Source organism: Oncorhynchus mykiss, chromosome 15, assembly GCF_057628025.1.
Source record: "Oncorhynchus mykiss isolate SJ-2025 chromosome 15, ASM5762802v1, whole genome shotgun sequence".
Classification (NCBI taxonomy): Eukaryota; Metazoa; Chordata; class Actinopteri; order Salmoniformes; family Salmonidae; genus Oncorhynchus; species Oncorhynchus mykiss.
Window position 1 is genome coordinate 38,779,351 of NC_143036.1, and position 17,352 is coordinate 38,796,702.

The 17,352-nt window shown below is 50.7% G+C and overlaps 1 protein-coding gene and 2 long non-coding RNA genes across 8 annotated transcripts in view; 1 reads left to right on the plus strand and 2 right to left on the minus strand.

Moving 5' to 3' along the window:
• Positions 1-17,352, minus strand: part of LOC149977452 (uncharacterized) — a 1,012,103-nt gene that overhangs the window by 523,773 nt on the left and 470,978 nt on the right. The gene's annotated exons all lie outside the window — the stretch shown is intronic.
• The window catches only part of LOC149977454 (uncharacterized), a 130,174-nt gene that overhangs the window by 108,153 nt on the left and 4,669 nt on the right, over positions 1-17,352 (plus strand). The gene's annotated exons all lie outside the window — the stretch shown is intronic.
• LOC110490036 (MAGUK p55 subfamily member 7) overlaps positions 1-17,352 on the minus strand; it is a 268,418-nt gene that overhangs the window by 91,802 nt on the left and 159,264 nt on the right. For all 6 annotated transcript variants that reach the window (XR_016486670.1, XM_036944340.2, XM_036944342.2 and 3 more), the window contains 3 exons: positions 3,201-3,282; positions 2,368-2,453; positions 1,603-1,677 (listed from right to left, as the gene is read on the minus strand). Coding sequence is in view for 5 of the 6 variants with exons in the window: in XM_036944340.2 (XP_036800235.2) it covers positions 1,603-1,677; positions 2,368-2,453; positions 3,201-3,282 (243 nt within the window). In the remaining variant the exon portion in view is untranslated. The remainder of the gene's footprint in view (positions 1-1,602; positions 1,678-2,367; positions 2,454-3,200; positions 3,283-17,352) is intronic.

Sequence of the window (17,352 nt, forward strand, 5' to 3'; positions counted from 1 at the left end):
GCTAGAGGTAGATTTTGCTGGAGGTTGGGATTGCTGAGGTTGATTTTGCTGGGAGTTCATTGCTGGGAAGTTGGTATGTTTTGTGAGTTTGTTGCTCAGATGGAGCTTATTTGATGTCCTTTGTTTCTTAGTTTGTTTGTGAAATTGTTTAATATTCTGTTTCATTTGTTCCCAGGGGGAAAGGGGAAGGCACCTTGGGAGTGTTTAGGCAAGAGGCCCGCGGGCATACATACACCCGTAGTATATTCATTGTCTATGCACAATAGGTAAGACCTGGGCGGACCACCCCCTGTATTTTGGTTAGGGCACCAGGTGGTGCTAAATTAGGTAAGTAGTGGGTAGGCAGGTAAGGTAGGAGAGGGGGGGCTTTGAGATGTACTTTCTTTGCTTTGGTTCCGTCCAGCCCCTTTTCCCCATATTACCGTGTAAAGGAATAAAGTCCTTGTAAAACGGTACCACATTCTGCCTGTTGTCATCCTTACTCACACCTACAGTCCATACCTCTTTCGCGTCACAGAGTTTAGTTGTAGCAGGGTGTTGCGTTCCCTCTTCATAGAGGCATGCGTAACACCATGTATCGCGAGATCTTGGCCAACAACCTCCTTCCCTCAGTAAGAGCATTGAAGATGGGTCATGGCTAGGTCTTCCAGCATGACAACGACCCGAAACACACAGCCAGGGGAACTAAGGAGTGGCTCCGTAAGAAGCATTTCAAGGTCCTGGAGTGGCCTAGCCAGTCTCCAGACCTGAACCCAATAGAACATCTTTGGAGGGAGCTGAAAGTCAGTATTGCCCAGCGACAGCCCTGGAACCTGAAGGATCTGGAGAAGGTCTGTATGGAGGAGTGGGCCAAAATCCCTGCTGCAGTGTGTGCAAACCTGGTCAAGAACTACAGGAAACGTATGATCTCTGTAATTGCAAACAAAGGTTTCTGTACCAAATATTAAGTTCTGCTTTTCTGATGTATCAAATACTTATGTCATGCAATAAAATGCACATTAATTACTTAAAAATCATACAATGTGATTTTCTGGATTTTTTTAGATTCCGTCTCTCACAGTTGAAGTGTACCTATGCTAAAAATTACAGACCTCTACATGCTTTGTAAGTAGGAAAACCTGCAAAATCGGCAGTGTATCAAATACTTGTTCTCCCCACTGTATAGGGCCTCATGGGCCCTGGTCAAAAGTAGAGCACTATATAGGGAGTAAGGTATAATTTGGGATGCAGACTAAGACTCCAGCACTAGAGGCAGTAAGCATCTAGAGAGGACCTCTCAGTCCACTCATAAAAAGGTCTGAAATAGCACCAAATTCCCTCTATTGTCACCACCACGTGTCTCCCATCTCCCCTCATTATCCCGTGTATTTATACCTGCGCTTTCTGCCTGTCCTGACCCTGATCCCGCCTGCCGTCCTGTACCTGCCTGACTCTGATTTGGATTACAACTCTTTGCCTGGCTTGACTTACCTTTTGCAGAGCCCTATGTGCCCTGGTCAAAAGTAGTGCACTAAATGGAGAATAGGATGCCACTTTGGACTCAAACCATGTGTGTAACCCCATCAGCATAATGAGTACGGCAGGACAGCAGTAGGACCTTACCTTGGGCTCCTTGCTCGGCGCCTCCTCTTTGATACCTGGTATTATTTTAAATGTAATGGCCCCTTGAGACTGGGCCTGAAACACAGACAGGAGATGGAGAGAGAGAAAGACATAGAAGAACCAGAGAGAGAGAGGAAAGAGGGGAAGAAAAAATAAAGACTCCAGTTTCATTGAAAATAACTCAAAACCCAACTAGCCTAATCCAATGAGAGAGCTTTAATATGAAGAGCTGTTTTATTTTTCAACAATAGAGGGCCATTAGGATAGGATGACAGTTGGGAGTGGATCAGAGGGAAGACGAGAGCCAAGAGGACTGCTTTTAACAGTCTACCAGTTCCAAACTATCTTCCTCTTTCCTCTCCAGCTCCATCTCCCCAGAGCTGATCTGAGGACTGTGGCAGTGTGTGTGTGTGTGTGTGTGTGGTTGGAGGGACTACAAAGACCCCTACAGGAACCCCCTCCTTGCCTGTCTCTTCCAGGGGGACTATGTGGCCCAACATGTCCCAAACAGAGGCCTGCTCCTGGGCCAGCTGGTTCAGAAGGGGCAGCCAGAGTTTAGCCTAGACATTAACTCATAGAGGAATCAAAGGGACATGGCTGACCAGTGAGGATGAGTTAGGAGGAGAGAGTCCTGCCACTACAAACAAGACTGTAAATCTCTATAGCCATGGGGCCAAAACACAACTATAAACAGCAGGTCAATGGTAGCACACACACACACAAGCATTGACTACCACACACACGCGCACGAGTACGCACACACACCAGAATGCGGAGGATTTCATCAGGCTTCTTGTCATCCACAGGAATCCCGTTCACTTCCCTCAGCTCGTCGCCTACACGGATCAGACCTGGAACAGGGACAAGACAAGGGAGAGTGAGAGAGACCCATATTTATGTTTAGCTATTTTCCCCATTGTAACTATTTGCACATTGTTATAACACTGTACATAGCCAAAATATGACATTTGCAAAGTCTCTATTCCTCTGAAACGTTTGTGGGTGTAATGTTTTCTGTTTATTTCACTTCTGTTTATTATCTATTTCACTTGCTTTGGCAATATAAACATGTGTTTCCCATGCCAATAAAGCCCTTTGAATTGAATTGAGGGAGAGAGGAAGGACACAAGAAGTCAAGAAGTCACAGACATATAACACAGAGTGCATACATACACAGCTATACACATAATAGCATAATACTGACATACCTACTATAAATCCTTTGGAAGTTAATATCAGGCTAAACAATACATAAGTATTAAACAGAGTATAATGTATGTGTGAGGCTGTATTGCTTTAGTCGCACACAGTTCGGGGGGGGGGGGGGGGGGTTGTTCTCTGCTCTCCAGCAGTGTGTGGTTCTCCTTCATGGTGGTATTAGTGATTATTGGGCTTGGCAAATCACCCCTGCATATCAATTTCACACTGTGAGATCCCTACAGGGCATGAATACACTTTACGTTACACACTGATTACAGGGGGCACAACAGAGAGAGAGAGAGAGAGAGAGAGAGAGAGAGAGAGGGTGGGGGAAAAGACAGGGGGAGATAGTAGAGAGTGGAGAGAAAGAAGGGCAAGGAAGGAGAGAGAGTACTTACCACTTCTGTCTGCAGCGCCACCTCTCATGATCCTGGCAACAAGGATGGCTCCTGTGTGCTCATCACACTTTATTGTGGCTCCCTGTGTTACACACACACATACACACACACAGACAGACAGACAGACAGACAGACAGACAGACAGACAGACAGACAGACAGACAGACAGACAGACAGACAGACAGACAGACAGACAGACAGACAGACAGACAGACAGACAGACACGCACAGTGGGGAGGAAAAAAGGAGACAGATTCCGTATTATATGATGTTACTCGTGTACCACTACACAGAAATTCCATCATCAACGTCCAACAAACATTTTCCAACCCCAGCCCCACTTCAATCTACCACGCTGAGGTGAATCTCATCACTGGTTGACATGAAGGCCATAGCACAGGCTGTACAGTACAGCTGGCCATTTTCAGTACAAATCATTCCTTGGATATCCATCTTGGGCCCCTGTCTGCCTGGACTAGCCAATGACTGAGAGAGAGGTGATCCCCCAGAAGGTAGCTGGCCCTCAATCCTTTACGCAGCAGCAGGCATTCATCCAGACACTCTCTCTCTCCCTCTCTGTAGCATTGTGCATGACCCGCCTACCTGAGGATCTTTTACAGCCATCTATTTCTGTGTGTTTGAGGGGTACAAAATCCACTTAGTACTTAAATCCCGCTGTATTGATTGCTTTCATTGTACTCCTGCAACTCTTTCATACTCTTGCTTGTGCCTGTTTTCTTCGCGCTAACGTTACGACTGCGGAAATGTTTGTAATGACCTGTCAACCCCCCCCCCCCCCCCCCCCCCCCCGGTAATGGCTGAATTCGGTTCATGACTTGACTTGATTTGAACATGACTTTATTTGAATGGGTGTTCATTTTTTGTGGAATTGAGGGATTATTGAATACAGTTGAAATGTTTACAAATTAGATGCGCTGAAATGAAAGGAACTTCCAAAAATGACCACATTATAGTGATGTTAAGTCTGATCTCACAAAGAATGTCAAAAATTGGGTATTCACCTTATTTGTTAGATATGTAACAATTATTTATTTAACAAACAGTAAGATATTTCTGTCCTGCTAATGTTGTGTTTTATGGTCTCTAGCACCCTGCAGCTAGCCTGGGTGTTGAGGACATGGGTTCTACTAGAGATAGCTTGAAGCTGACAATTGATTGATGTTGGTGATAAAAAACCTAAAAGCTAGCATTCTATAGACAAGATGTGGTGTGTGTGACTCGAGATAGAGAGAGCCTGGAAGAGTTGAGAACAATGCCTCATTGTCTCATCTTCCTGGCATCTGGGAAACTAAGTAAAAGACCATCCTGTGTAGATAACCAAAGTGGCTTATGGGAAGGTTAGAAATGACTGACTAATCAATCTTGGTATCAGCTACTGTATATAAAAACTGTGCATCGTCTGTAAAGGCTAGACTCTCAGCCTAACAGTCAGTCAAGACTGGTGGGCTGACGGTCTCATTATTGCAATAATTAATCAATATTAAATAAAGATGATTGTTTGAAGAAATGACCAAATCTCTCTCAGTACTGACTTTCCACGACAGTGGATAGGTGTAATCAGAGTCAAGCGTGTTGATTTATATTCAAAGGTTATCCTGCTAATGGCACACTTGTTGAAATATGCAACAGAATGTGACGACAACAACAGGAATTAAAGAGGCAGTGTCACGTTCTGACCTCTATTTCCTTTGTTTTGCTTTTATTTAGTATGGTCAGGGCGTGAGTTGGGTGGGCAGTCTATGTTTGTTTTTCTATGTTTTGGGGCAGTTCTATGTTTTCGGCCTAGTATGGTTCTCAATCAGAGGCAGGTGTCATTAGTTGTCTCTGATTGAGAATCATACTTAGGTAGCCTGGGTTTCACTGTTTGTTTGTGGGTGATTGTTCCTGTTTTTGTGTTTGCACCAGACAGGGCTGTTTTGAGTTCTCACGTTTCTTGTTTTTTCGTTAGTTTGTTCATGTATAGTGTCGTCAATAAATTACAATGAACAACCACCACGCTGCGCTTTGGTCCGCCTCTACTTCACAAGAAGAGAATCGTTACAGAATCACCCACCACAACAGGACCAAGCGGTGTGGTAATGGGCAAAGGAAAAAGCAGCAGCAGGAGCAGCGCGAGGAGGTATGGACATGGGAGGACGTTATGGACAGCAATGGCATGGGTTATACTACTTGGGAGGAGATCGACAGGTGGGCGGCCGACCCAGGGAGAGTGCCGGAGCCCGCCTGGGATTCGATGGAGCAGTGCGCGGAAGGCTATCAGAGAATGGAGTTGGCGAAGCAGGCACGGCGGCGCGGAAGGAAGCCCGAGAGGCAGCCCCAAAAATTTATTGGGGGGGGGCTAACAGGGAGTATGGCTACGCCAGGTAGGAGACCTGGGCAGACTCCCTGTGCTTACCGGGGGGCTAGAGAGACCGGGCAGGCACCGTGTTATGCAGTGGTGCGCACGGTGTCTCCAGTGCGGGTGCATAGCCCGGTGCGGTATATTCCAGCTCCGCGTGTCGGCCGGGCTAGATTGAGCGTCGAGCCTAATGCCATGAAGCCGGCTCTACGCAGCTGGTCCCCAGTGCGTCTCCTTGGGCCGGCTTACATGGCACCAGCCTTGCGCTCGGTGTCTCCGGTTCGCCTGCATAGCCCAGTGCGGGCTATTCCACCACGCCGCACTGGCAGGGCGACCGTGAGCATTCAACCAGGTAAGGTTGGGCAGGCTCGGTGCTCAAGAGCTCCAGTGCGCCTGCACGGTCCGGTCTTTCCAGTACCACCTCCACACCCCAGCCCTCCGGTAGCAGCTCCCCGCACAAGGCTTCCTGTGCGTGTCCTCGGCCCAGTACCACCAGTGCCAGCACCACGCATCAGGCCTACAGTGCGCCTCGCCTGTCCAGCACTACCAGAGCCTTCCTCCTCTCCAGCGCTGCCGGAGTCTCCCGCCTGTTCGGCGCTAGGAGAGCTACTCAGCCCAGCGCCGCCAGCGCCGCCCGTCTGCCCAGCGCCATCTGAGCCGCCCGTCTGCCCAGCGCCAGCGCCGCCCGTCTGCCCAGCGCCGCCAGCGCCGCCCGTCTGCCCAGCGCCGCCAGTGCCGCCCGTCTGCCCAGCGCCGCCAGTGCCGCCCGTCTGCCCAGCGCCGCCAGTGCCGCCCGTCTGCCCAGCGCCGCCAGTGCCGCCCGTCTGCCCAGCGCCGCCAGTGCCGCCCGTCTGCTCAGCGCCGCCAGTGCCGCCCGTCTGCCCAGCGCCGCCAGTGCCGCCCGTCTGCCCAGCGCCGCCAGTGCCGCCCGTCTGCCCAGCGCCGCCAGTGCCGCCCGTCTGCCAGGAGCCGCCAATGCCGCCCGTCTGCCAGGAGCCGCCAGTGCCGCCCGTCAGCCAGGGGCCGCCAGTGCCGCCCGTCAGCCAGGGGCCGCCAGTGCCGCCCGTCAGCCAGGGGCCGCCAGTGCCGCCAGTCAGCCAGGGGCCGCCAGTGCCGCCAGTCAACCAGGGGCCGCCAGTGCCGCCCGTCAGCCAGGGGCCGCCAGTGCCGCCCGTCAGCCAGGGGCCGCCAGTGCCGCCAGTCAACCAGGGGCCGCCAGTGCCGCCAGTCAGCCAGGGGCCGCCAGTGCCGCCAGTCAGCCAGGGGCCGCCAGTGCCGCCAGTCAGCCAGGGGCCGCTAGAGCCCCTCCGCCCGGAGCAGCTGCCCCTCTGTCCCGAGCAGCTGTCCCTCTGTCCCGAGCAGCTGTCCCTCTGTCCCGAGCAGCTGTCCCTCTGTCCCGAGCAGCTGTCCCTCTGTCCCGAGCAGCTGTCCCTCTGTCCCGAGCAGCTGCTTCACCTCTGTCCCGAGCTGCCCCTCTGTCCCAAGCAGCCCTTCTGTCCCGAGCTGCTGCCGCCCTTCTGTCCCGAGCAGCTGCCGCCCCTCGGTCCCGAGCAGCTGCCGCCCCTCTGTCCCGAGCAGCTGCCGCCCCTCTGTCCCGAGCAGCTGCCGCCCCTCTGTCCCGAGCAGCTGCTTCACCTCTGTCCCGAGCTGCCCCTCTGTCCCAAGCAGCCCCTCTGTCCAGTGGGGTCATTGAGAGGGGTGGGCATGGTGAGTAAGCCACGGAGGCGGACAATAAGGCGGACTAAGACAATGGCGAAGTGGGGTCCGCGTCCCGCGCCAGAGCCGCCACCGCGGACAGACGCCCACCCAGACCCTCCCCTATAGGTCAAGGTTTTGCGGCCGGAGTCCGCACCTTTGGGGGGGGGTACTGTCACGTTCTGACCTCTATTTCCTTTGTTTTGCTTTTATTTAGTATGGTCAGGGCGTGAGTTGGGTGGGCAGTCTATGTTTGTTTTTCTATGTTTTGGGGCAGTTCTATGTTTTCGGCCTAGTATGGTTCTCAATCAGAGGCAGGTGTCATTAGTTGTCTCTGATTGAGAATCATACTTAGGTAGCCTGGGTTTCACTGTTTGTTTGTGGGTGATTGTTCCTGTTTTTGTGTTTGCACCAGACAGGGCTGTTTTGAGTTCTCACGTTTCTTGTTTTTTCGTTAGTTTGTTCATGTATAGTGTCGTCAATAAATTACAATGAACAACCACCACGCTGCGCTTTGGTCCGCCTCTACTTCACAAGAAGAGAATCGTTACAGGCAGTCTGAGTCTAGACAGTGCAGGTGAGTGCAGGGAGGCAGGAAGTTTTTGGAGGCTTCAGCCCTGTTTCAAAACTTTGTTAATCTATTCGTATTTGCAAATATGCTGAGTGTGTTGATGCAAATGGGGCACCTAATTTTGATGACCGTTGCCTCTCTCTCTCCAGACACCCTGTGTTTTCAGTGTCGTCTTAACCCAATAGCTGAGACACAAGACACAGAGGGCAGGGGGAGACAGGGGATAGAGGGATACAGTTTCTTTTTCCATTTCAACTGACAGTGTTCAGTTCAGCTAGTGATGTGTTTACCAGGGCTTCTCTCTCTCTCACACACTTTAGCCATGCTGAGAGAAAACAACATATCGGCAGAGAGCCGGATGGCAGTTCGACGGTGGCAGACAGCGAGACGGCGAAATGTTTCGAATCCGAGCACAGCATCGAGTGTCATCACCGCCGTCACCGTTGCTTCGCCATCCGACCGGACCGAGCCAAGCTAGACGGGTAACGGGTCCGCAGACGTGTAGTCTAGACACATAGTTTGTTGCGAAACAGAAACACGTCATCCCTTGCTTTCTTCCTCTCTCTCCTACCTGTTATTCACATCATCTTCATGACTGTTATTGTTTCTCTAAAGGAAGAGCCTCCTCACTTCTTCACTGTGTGGATGTGCTTCATTTCAATCTGTCTAACTGTCTAACCAACTGCCATTTCATTGTAACCTACTGCCACTAGGGCCTAGCCAGGAACACTCAGCGACAACGAGCCTACGTCAATGACGAGTTGATGGTCCACCACAATTATTTCTTGTTTGGTTTGCCTGGGTATACCGACCTATAGTACATCCACAGGTCCAATAGGCAGGACTGTCATGGCTGGCGAGAAGCATGATAGATCACAGGGCAGGAAGGTTTCAGAGATCCTGTGTGCCTCGCCTCCCAAATGGCTCCCTATTACCTATTTAGTGCACTACTTTTGACCAGGGCCCACCCATAGGACTCATAGGTCAAAACGGGTCAAAAGTAGTGCACTATATATGGAATAGGGTGCCATTTGGGATGCAGAGACCCTGCCTTTTCTTAACTTCTCCAGGACCAGAAATATCCTCTGGTTTCTACCACTTTATCACGACTGTAAATTACCATGTCAACATCACTGTTTTTGTTACCTGTTCACTCGTAATGGGTTTTCTCCTCTAATAATAATTTCCTCAAGGTCTTTTCCTCTGTGTGATATTGAGTTAAGAAAAAGAGATGGCGACTGGTCCTGATGGAAAGAGCAGAGGCGTTTGACGTCGGGATAAGACACTCCTTGGGCTAGAGATCTTCACAGCTTTTCCACTTAATCAAATAATTGGGCCAATTATGGTAACTGGAGAGGTTTCGGTAGGAGGGAAATCAGAAGACGGGTGGAGAGAGGGCAGCACACTGTAAGACCCTGGTGTCAAGGTTGTGGCTAACCCCTTACTGTGACTATAAGCAGCTGAAACATGAAGCAATAGTGAGAGAGAGGAGAGAGAGCGAGAGGGGAGGGGGCGAGACAGAGGGTGAGGGAGGGAGGGAGGGAGGGAGGGAGGGAGGGAGGGAGGGAGGGAGGGAGGGAGGGCGAGAAGGGGGGGTGAGACAGGAAAAAGAGAGAAAGAGAGAGAGAGTCGGAGAGAGAGAGAGACAGAGAGGGACAGTATATAGGGCCTGTAATCTCTCAGAGCAGTGTCCAGACATGAGGGGCGTAGGGTAGCAGCTCTCTGCCTTTCATCTAGTGAGGATATTTTTGTTTTTGTCTGTGTGTTGTTGGCTGGGGGCCAGGTTGTTATGTGATGGAAGTTTTTATTAGCTCTCGTTGGTAGGGAGGGAGGCTCAAGGCTGGCTAAAGAGTAAATAAAGAAGTGAGTAAGCTCTATCTGTTCTTTGTCATTACCGCTCCTTCCATAATCGTATGTTGCACTGGATGTCAGACTAGTCTAGTATAGTCAATCCAGCACTGGAACTTGACCCACTTCCCTGCAGGCCGATCCCTATCCTTGTTCAGGCCAGAGCTACGCCAAGAGGGAGGGAGAGAGAAAGAGTAAGAGAGAGCGAGTGAGAGACAGAGAGAAAGAGAGAGAGAGAGTGGGACAAATTAGCTCTACTTGATAAGAGAACAGGGAAGTTGAGACATCAGCCAAGTCATCAACCAAACTACTGGAAATGGGTTAGACAGCCAAACAACCAATGAACTGGGTCCAGGGCCAGCAGGGTGAGGACCATTAGGAGAGGCGGAGGGAGAAGGGAGAAAAGGGAGTGAAATAGAGAAAGGGAGAGAATTTAAGAAAGATAGAGGGAGGAGGATGAGTACAATGAACGAGGGGTTCCCCAAGTGCTCTAGGCCTCCTCGGCCTCTGGCAGCTTGGTGTGCAGACCGGAGGAGAGAGGCTCATAGGGGGATAGGGACATGAGAACAGGGCCCTTCAGCCTGCTGCACACACACACGTCCACCTGGCAGGCAAGGGCCTGGGCCACATCAGCCAGGAGACAGACAGAGAGAAAGAGAGTGGTGGAGAGAGAGAAGGAAAAATAATACACTTCTGAAGAGCTTGAAGGGGTAAAGAAAGAGAGCTGTCTGGTTTACAATAGGGCCTGTCTCTCCAGCCCTGGGCTCCAGGAGGAGGTAATGACTGGCTGAGGAGAAACATTTTGTTCACATCAACTAAACCCAAGCAGTTGAAATAATGAGCACTTCACTAAGAGTTCACTCTCTTCACTCTCTCCCCCTCTGCAACCTCTGTCTCCCCTTCCATCTCTCTCCCCTCCTTCTCTCCGCTCCAACCTCCAGAGTGAATGAGTCAAGTCAGATCTGAGTACCCACTCCTTGACCATTCCTGGTCGTGTTTTAGAGTGACCCACTCGCCACCCCATCCCACGGCAGTCCACACATCCTCGCCACATCGTTACAGGGCCTCAACGAGCTGTGTAGCGAGGTTGGTACACTTCATTCAATATTCTCCAGGGACAAATTCTGAAATGTATATTTTCTGGAAGCTAACGGGCCTGACATGACTTGGAAGTACTATGAGAGATAGAGGCCCCTTCATGGTACGGAGGGGTTTACAGTTGAAACAGTTTTTTTTTGTAAAAAAGCACAATTCTCCTTTAAGGGCTATGATTGATGTTGGACAATCACAAAGCCCGACGAATGAGCTATGCTAGGCTACTATGCTAGCAATTAACCATCAAGCGCCTGGCTAAACCTTGGCATTCTTGGCATTCTGGCTAAACCTTGACCAACAGCCAGACAGGACACGAGTGGAGAAGAAAAACGTCTCTCTTCAGTGTGCGTTTTGTTTAGATATCCCTCCAAGTTACAGAGGCCTGCCTAAGTTCTGCGTCTTCCGACTCGAAGTCGAGGCCTAAAAATCGGCATTAGCGAGGAGCGAGCGAGCCTCCCTCCCAAAAATGAAGCTGGAGAAGTTAGCGATGTGGAATCAGCAGCGCTTTAGGCTTTGGGTTCGTCGCTCGGCGGTCAATTACTCATCAGTAAGTAAGGTGATCCTCAGCCTCTGCTCTGCTCTTCTCTCCCCCTGATCAGCTCCATATGGGAACCTCTGTCCCGACCACTATAACTATATTTCTAACACATAAATGCTTCTGATTGTTATTCGAGGCCCGGCCAAAACTCACTAGCTTAATCTCCGCGGCGTGATGAGAACTGGAGCAATATTCATCCATATCAGACCGTTAGTTATATTCTCTCTCCGAGTCTCTGTGAGTGACCGTATAAAAAACATGCAGAGGGAGACTTGGTTGCGGTATTAAGTATGTGATGACAAACGGCTCACACTGAATCTGGATTGCCTCACGGTATATAGGAGGCGAGCATGTATTTCTGAGAGCAAACGAAAGTCAGGCAATATCTTCCAGGACTTTTCAACACGAAGTGGAGCCATGAAACCTTAGCAGATAGAGTGGGGCAGGGGCCTGGACAGTTACTACAGGAATAGGAGAGACCTCAGATCTCTGCTTAGCACACGTCAGGCAGGACCATGGCATACACTCTTAGAAAAAAGCTGCTAGAACCTAAAAGGATTCTTTGTCTGTCCCCATAGGAGAACCCTTTGAAGAACCCGTTTTGGTTCCAGTTAGATCCCTTTTGAGTTCCATGTAGAACCCTTTACACAGAGGGTTCTACATGGAACCCAAAATAGTTCTACCTGGGACCAAAAGGGGTTCTACCTGGAACTAAAAAGTGTTCTCCTATGGGGATAGACTAAGAACCCTTTTGGAACCCTTTATTCTAAGAGTGTACTGGCTGGCTTGGTTTTCAGTGGGCTGGCAGCTGGGGACCATGGCAGAGAGAACCGGGCTGGGGCCAGGACAGTTACTGCACCAGCAGCTATAGTGTCTACAGGGATGGCTGGGCCTTCAGGGATCTATTGGCTGGGGCTTGGGCTTAGGCAAAGGACTGGGGATTGAGTATAGAGGCTGGGGCCAGGACAGTTAGAGCAGCAGTAGCAGCAGGGGCTGGGGCCAGGGACATAGGACCTGCTGGCTGGCTGGGTCTTCAGCAGTCAGGTGGCTGGGGATGGAATTGGGGCTGGGGCTCTGGCTGAAACTACAGGAGTGGTGGTGGTTGGGGCTTTAGGAGTCTGGGTGTGTGTGGCCTGGCCATATTAGAGATCCAGGGGCCTGGGTCCAGGGATCCTCTTACCCAGCCCTACCCCAAACCTCTAAATCCCCACCCCCCTCAACCTGCCAGCGAAAACAAGCAGGCGTCTCCATTTCACACACACATCCCTCGGCCCGTAACGACCACTCATAACATTGTCCCGGGAACGGCGTCTGAGACCGTGGCATTCAACAAACGTTATGTTTCCCTCCAAATTGAACGAGACAAGAAAAAACAAATGCAAGTGGTCGGGCCGGGGGAGAGAACGTGTTTTGACATGATGTCACTTAACAGCAAAGTGTAACGGCGACAATAAACTCTCGTTCCGGCCCGGCCGCACCGGCAAGTCCGCCCGCCACCGTGTTGACTGAAGTATTTAGGATATAAATATAAATGTAGTGGAAACCACATGCTGGCATTCTGCTCTAGCCAGATGTTGACCATGGGAAAATAGAATCACAATGGAAACAAGGCCTCCTGGACATTAAAACGCAATTAACTCCAATCATATCTTTACGTGTAAAAGTGTGCAATTCAGCCTTACGTCAGACTTCAGACAGACGGATGGCATATCGTCCCTACAACATATAGAATCATTCAGAAACAGAGCCAATACGCATTTATGAGGCCTTGCACACTTCTTCCCACCAAGACATTACACAGCATTGTCTAAAAAAACGGAATGAAAGAAAGAAAAGCGGTACTCAGGTAATACTGTAATTAATGTATGTGGTCATGATTGGGGATGAAGTTCGTAATTAATTTTGGTAGGCCTACATTATAATAAAGTGCAGTAAAGAATGTGTTACTTCTTAGCGTAGTACTCAGCAGATGAAAGACCTTACTGTCAGTGAAACAGAGAGAAGCCAGAGAGAGAGAGAGAGAAAAGGGTACTTTAAGCTATGTTAAACGATTTTTCTCCTAGTATTTCATGCCACAATGACTGCTCCTGTATGTGTGTGTGTGTCTGCTGTTTGCTGTCTCACTATTCTCGCTGGGTGACCTGTTGCATGCCTCTCCACCTCTTTTATTAAATCACTTGTGATTACAACCAATAAAAACCTACCCAGAGAAACTCAGGCTAAAATGTCCTATTTTATTTCCTTAACCCTGCTCTTGACCTGGGAGTGTAATTAACAGGTATTATGAGAAAAAGGAAAATTGTGGGTAATTATCATGATAATTACAGGGGACATTCCAAGGACGAGCTGAGACTGCCAGATACTGTGTGTTGGTGTGTGCCCCCCCCCCTCCTTCCCTTCACAGGCTCTTAATGTTATGATAGAGTCATTACACACTCTGAGAAAACATATTTAGCAGGCCCACCTCAGTATTTCAGACAGGTGCTTGTGTGTTAAGTCGCAACCCAGGATTCACAGTGTGTAAGAGCCAGCATGTATGCTTATGCTCAATCCCCTAACTGGGCCTGCCTGGGTTGCTACTTCTGCCCTGAGGTGTGTGTGTGTGTGTGTGTGTGTGTATGTGTGTGTGTGTGTGTGTGTATACAACTAAAATTACAAAGTTGTTGTGCCTCTAGTCTCTCTCTGGGATTGTTTAGTGTTTTCTCCTGAAATGACCTCGCCAAGAAAACAGCACTTTCACATGTCATATCTCATTTCCATAAGTGACCTGGCAACACACAAGGTGCGCCGCACAGCGACAGCCAATAACGCACACATTCCCCAACCTCAGCCCTGACTCTCGCAATGCCACACCAAAGGAATGCTGAAGTACAGAACTTGGGTCATACCTTGGGGAGAGGAAGCAACTAGAGGTGATAAAAACAAGGTGGGAAAGTTCTAGAGGCCTGAAACCATCTCGGCGTTTAAGATTACAGATGATAGGAAATGGTCTCAGTGTGCCTTGAGATCAATATGGGAACATGGTAATAACGTTTCTGTGATGTGGGGTGTTCTGAGGCTATGAGTGTGGATCACTTACCAGACTGGCATGAGCTAGATTAAATAGGGGCTGTCACACATTATAGACACAAACCCAGAGAACTGGCCATGACCTCTACAGCTAACCTGTGGTGGGTGGTGGGTCTGGGTTTCTTTCAAAGACTCCACCAGCCACCTAATCGCCACATCAGGTGAGGTAACAATTAACAAAAATGTTGGTAATTTAATACATTTGGCCAGTGACTAGACATAATTAGGCGGAACTGAAACTACTGTGTGGACAAACACACAAAGTTACACATCTAATAGGCTGCATGTTAACCTTTTTGGGATAGGGGGCAGCATTTTCACTTTTGGATGAATAGCGTGCCCAGAGTGAACTGCCTTCTACTCTGTCCAAGATGCTAATATATGCATATTATTATTAGTATTGGATAGAAAACACTGACTCTAAAACACTCTGACTTAGAAACACTAATTTTCTAAAACTGTTTGAATGATGTCTGTGAGTATAACAGAACTCATATGGCAGGCCAAAATCTGAGAAAAAATCCAACCAGGAAGTGGGAAATCTGAGGTTTGTAGTTTTTCAAGTCAGCCCCATTGAAGATACAGGGTCATATTAGTTATGTTTCACTTCCCAAGGCTTCCACTAGATGTCAACAGTATTTAGAACCTGTTTTGAGGATTCTACTCAAAAGGAGGGGCTCATAAGGGCTCTTTGAATGAGTGGTCTGGCAGAGTGCCACAGTCTCGGTCTGCCGCTCTCACGTGAAAGGTAGCTACGTTACACTTAATTTGTACAGACAAAGGAATTGTCCTAAAGATTGATTCCATACTTAGGTTGGCATGTTTCTACGGGCTTTAACTGAACTTTTTTTACTTTTCATCCGACGTTCGGCGCGACCTGATTTGCTTTTGGATTTGTTTACCAAACGCCCTAAAAAAGGAAGATATTTGGACAAAACTGATGGACATTATCGAACAAAACAAACATTTATGGTGGAACTGGGATTCCTGGGAGTGCATTCTGATGAAGATCATCAAAGGTAAGTGAATATTTAAAATGCTATTTCTGAGTAATGTTGCCTACCCAGTATCTTTTTGGCTGCTTCGTTGTCTAAAGGATTATTGCATGGTTTAATTCTCCGTAGATTTTTTTGAAATCTGACACAGCGGTTGCATTAAGGAGAAGTTTATCTAAATGTCCATGTATAATAGTTGTACCTGTCACGTTCTGACCTCTATTTCCTTTGTTTTGTATGTAGTTAGTATGGTCAGGGCGTGAGTTGGGTGGGCAGTCTATGTTTGTTTTTCTATGATTTGGGTATTTCTATGTTTCGGCCTAGTATGGTTCTCAATCAGAGGCAGGTGTCATTAGTTGTCTCTGATTGAGAATCATACTTAGGTAGCCTGGGTGTCACTGTGTGTTTGTGGGTGATTGTTCCTGTCACTGTGTTTGTTGTCACAGGATAGGACTGTTTTGCGTTTTCACATTTCTTGTTTTTGTTAGTTTGTTCATGTGAAGTTATTTATTAAAACATGAATCAAAACAACCACGCTGCGCTTTGGTCCGCCTCTCGTACAGACGAACGTCATTACAGAATCACCCACCCCAACAGGACCAAGCGGCGTGGTAACGGGCAACGGCAAGAGGAGCAGCAGGAGAAGCAACAGAGGCAGCAGCAACAGGAGCAGCAGCAGCAGCAGTGGGAGAGGCTGCACTATTTGGAGAAATGGACATGGGAGGAAGATTTGGATGGTAAAGGACCCTGGGCTCAGCCAGGAGAATATCGCCGCCCCAAGGAAGAACGGGAGGCGGCGAAAGCGGAGAGGCGCCGGTATGAGGAGGCAGCGCGGCGTCGTGGATGGAAGCCTGAGAGTCAGCCCCAAAAATTTCTTGGGGGGGGGGGCTAACAGGGAGTATGGCTACGCCAGGTAGGAGACCTGAGCCAACTTCCTGTGGTTACCGGGGGGCTAGAGAGACCGGGCAGGCACTGTGTTATGCTGTGGAGCGCACGGTGTCCCCAGTGCGGGTGCACAGCCCGGTGCGGTACATTCCAGCTCCGCGTATCGGCCGGGATAGAGTGGGCATCGAGCCAAGTGCCATGAAGCCGGCTCTACGCATCTGGTCTCCAGGGCCGGCCGGCTTACATGGCACCAGCCTTGCGCACGGTGTCCCCGGTTCGCCTGCATAGCCCAGTGCGGGCTATTCCACCTCGCCGCACTGGCAGGGCGACCGGGACCATTCAACCGGGTAACCCCGTACCAGGCTGTCTCTCCGGCCCATCCTTACAGGGGCTCCCTCCTCTCCAGCGCAGCCCGTGTCTCCCGCCTCTCCGGCGCTACCAGAGCCTTCCTCCTGTCCAGCGCTGCCGGAGTCTCCCGCCTGTTCGGCGCTACGAGAGCTACTCAGTCCGGCGCTTCCAGAGCCTTCCTCCTCTCCAGCGCCGCCAGTGCCGCCCGTCTGCCCAGCGCCGCCAGTGCCGCCCGTCTGCCCAGCGGCGCCAGTGCCGCCCGTCTGCCCAGCGCCGCCAGTGCCGCCCAGCGTCGCCAGTGCCGCCCATCTGCCCAGCGCCGCCAGTGCCGCCCGTCTGCCCAGCGCCGATCAGTGCCGCCCGTCTGCCCAGCGCCGCCAGTGCCGCCCGTCTGCCAGGAGCCGCCAGTGCCGCCCGTCTGCCAGGAGCCGCCAGTGCCGCCCGTCAGCCAGGGGCCGCCAGTGCCGCCCGTCAGCCAGGGGCCGCCAGTGCCGCCCGTCAGCCAGGGGCCGCCAGTGCCGCCAGTCAGCCAGGGGCCGCCAGTGCCGGCAGTCAGCCAGGGGCCGCCAGTGCCGGCAGTCAGCCAGGGGCCGCCAGTAAGCCAGGGGCCGCCAGTGCCGCCAGTCAGCCAGGGGCCGCCAGTAAGCCAGGGGCCGCCAGTGCCGCCAGTCAGCCAGGGGCCGCCCGAGCAGCTGCCCCTCTGTCCCGAGCAGCTGCCGCCCCTCTGTCCCGAGCAGCTGCCGCCCCTC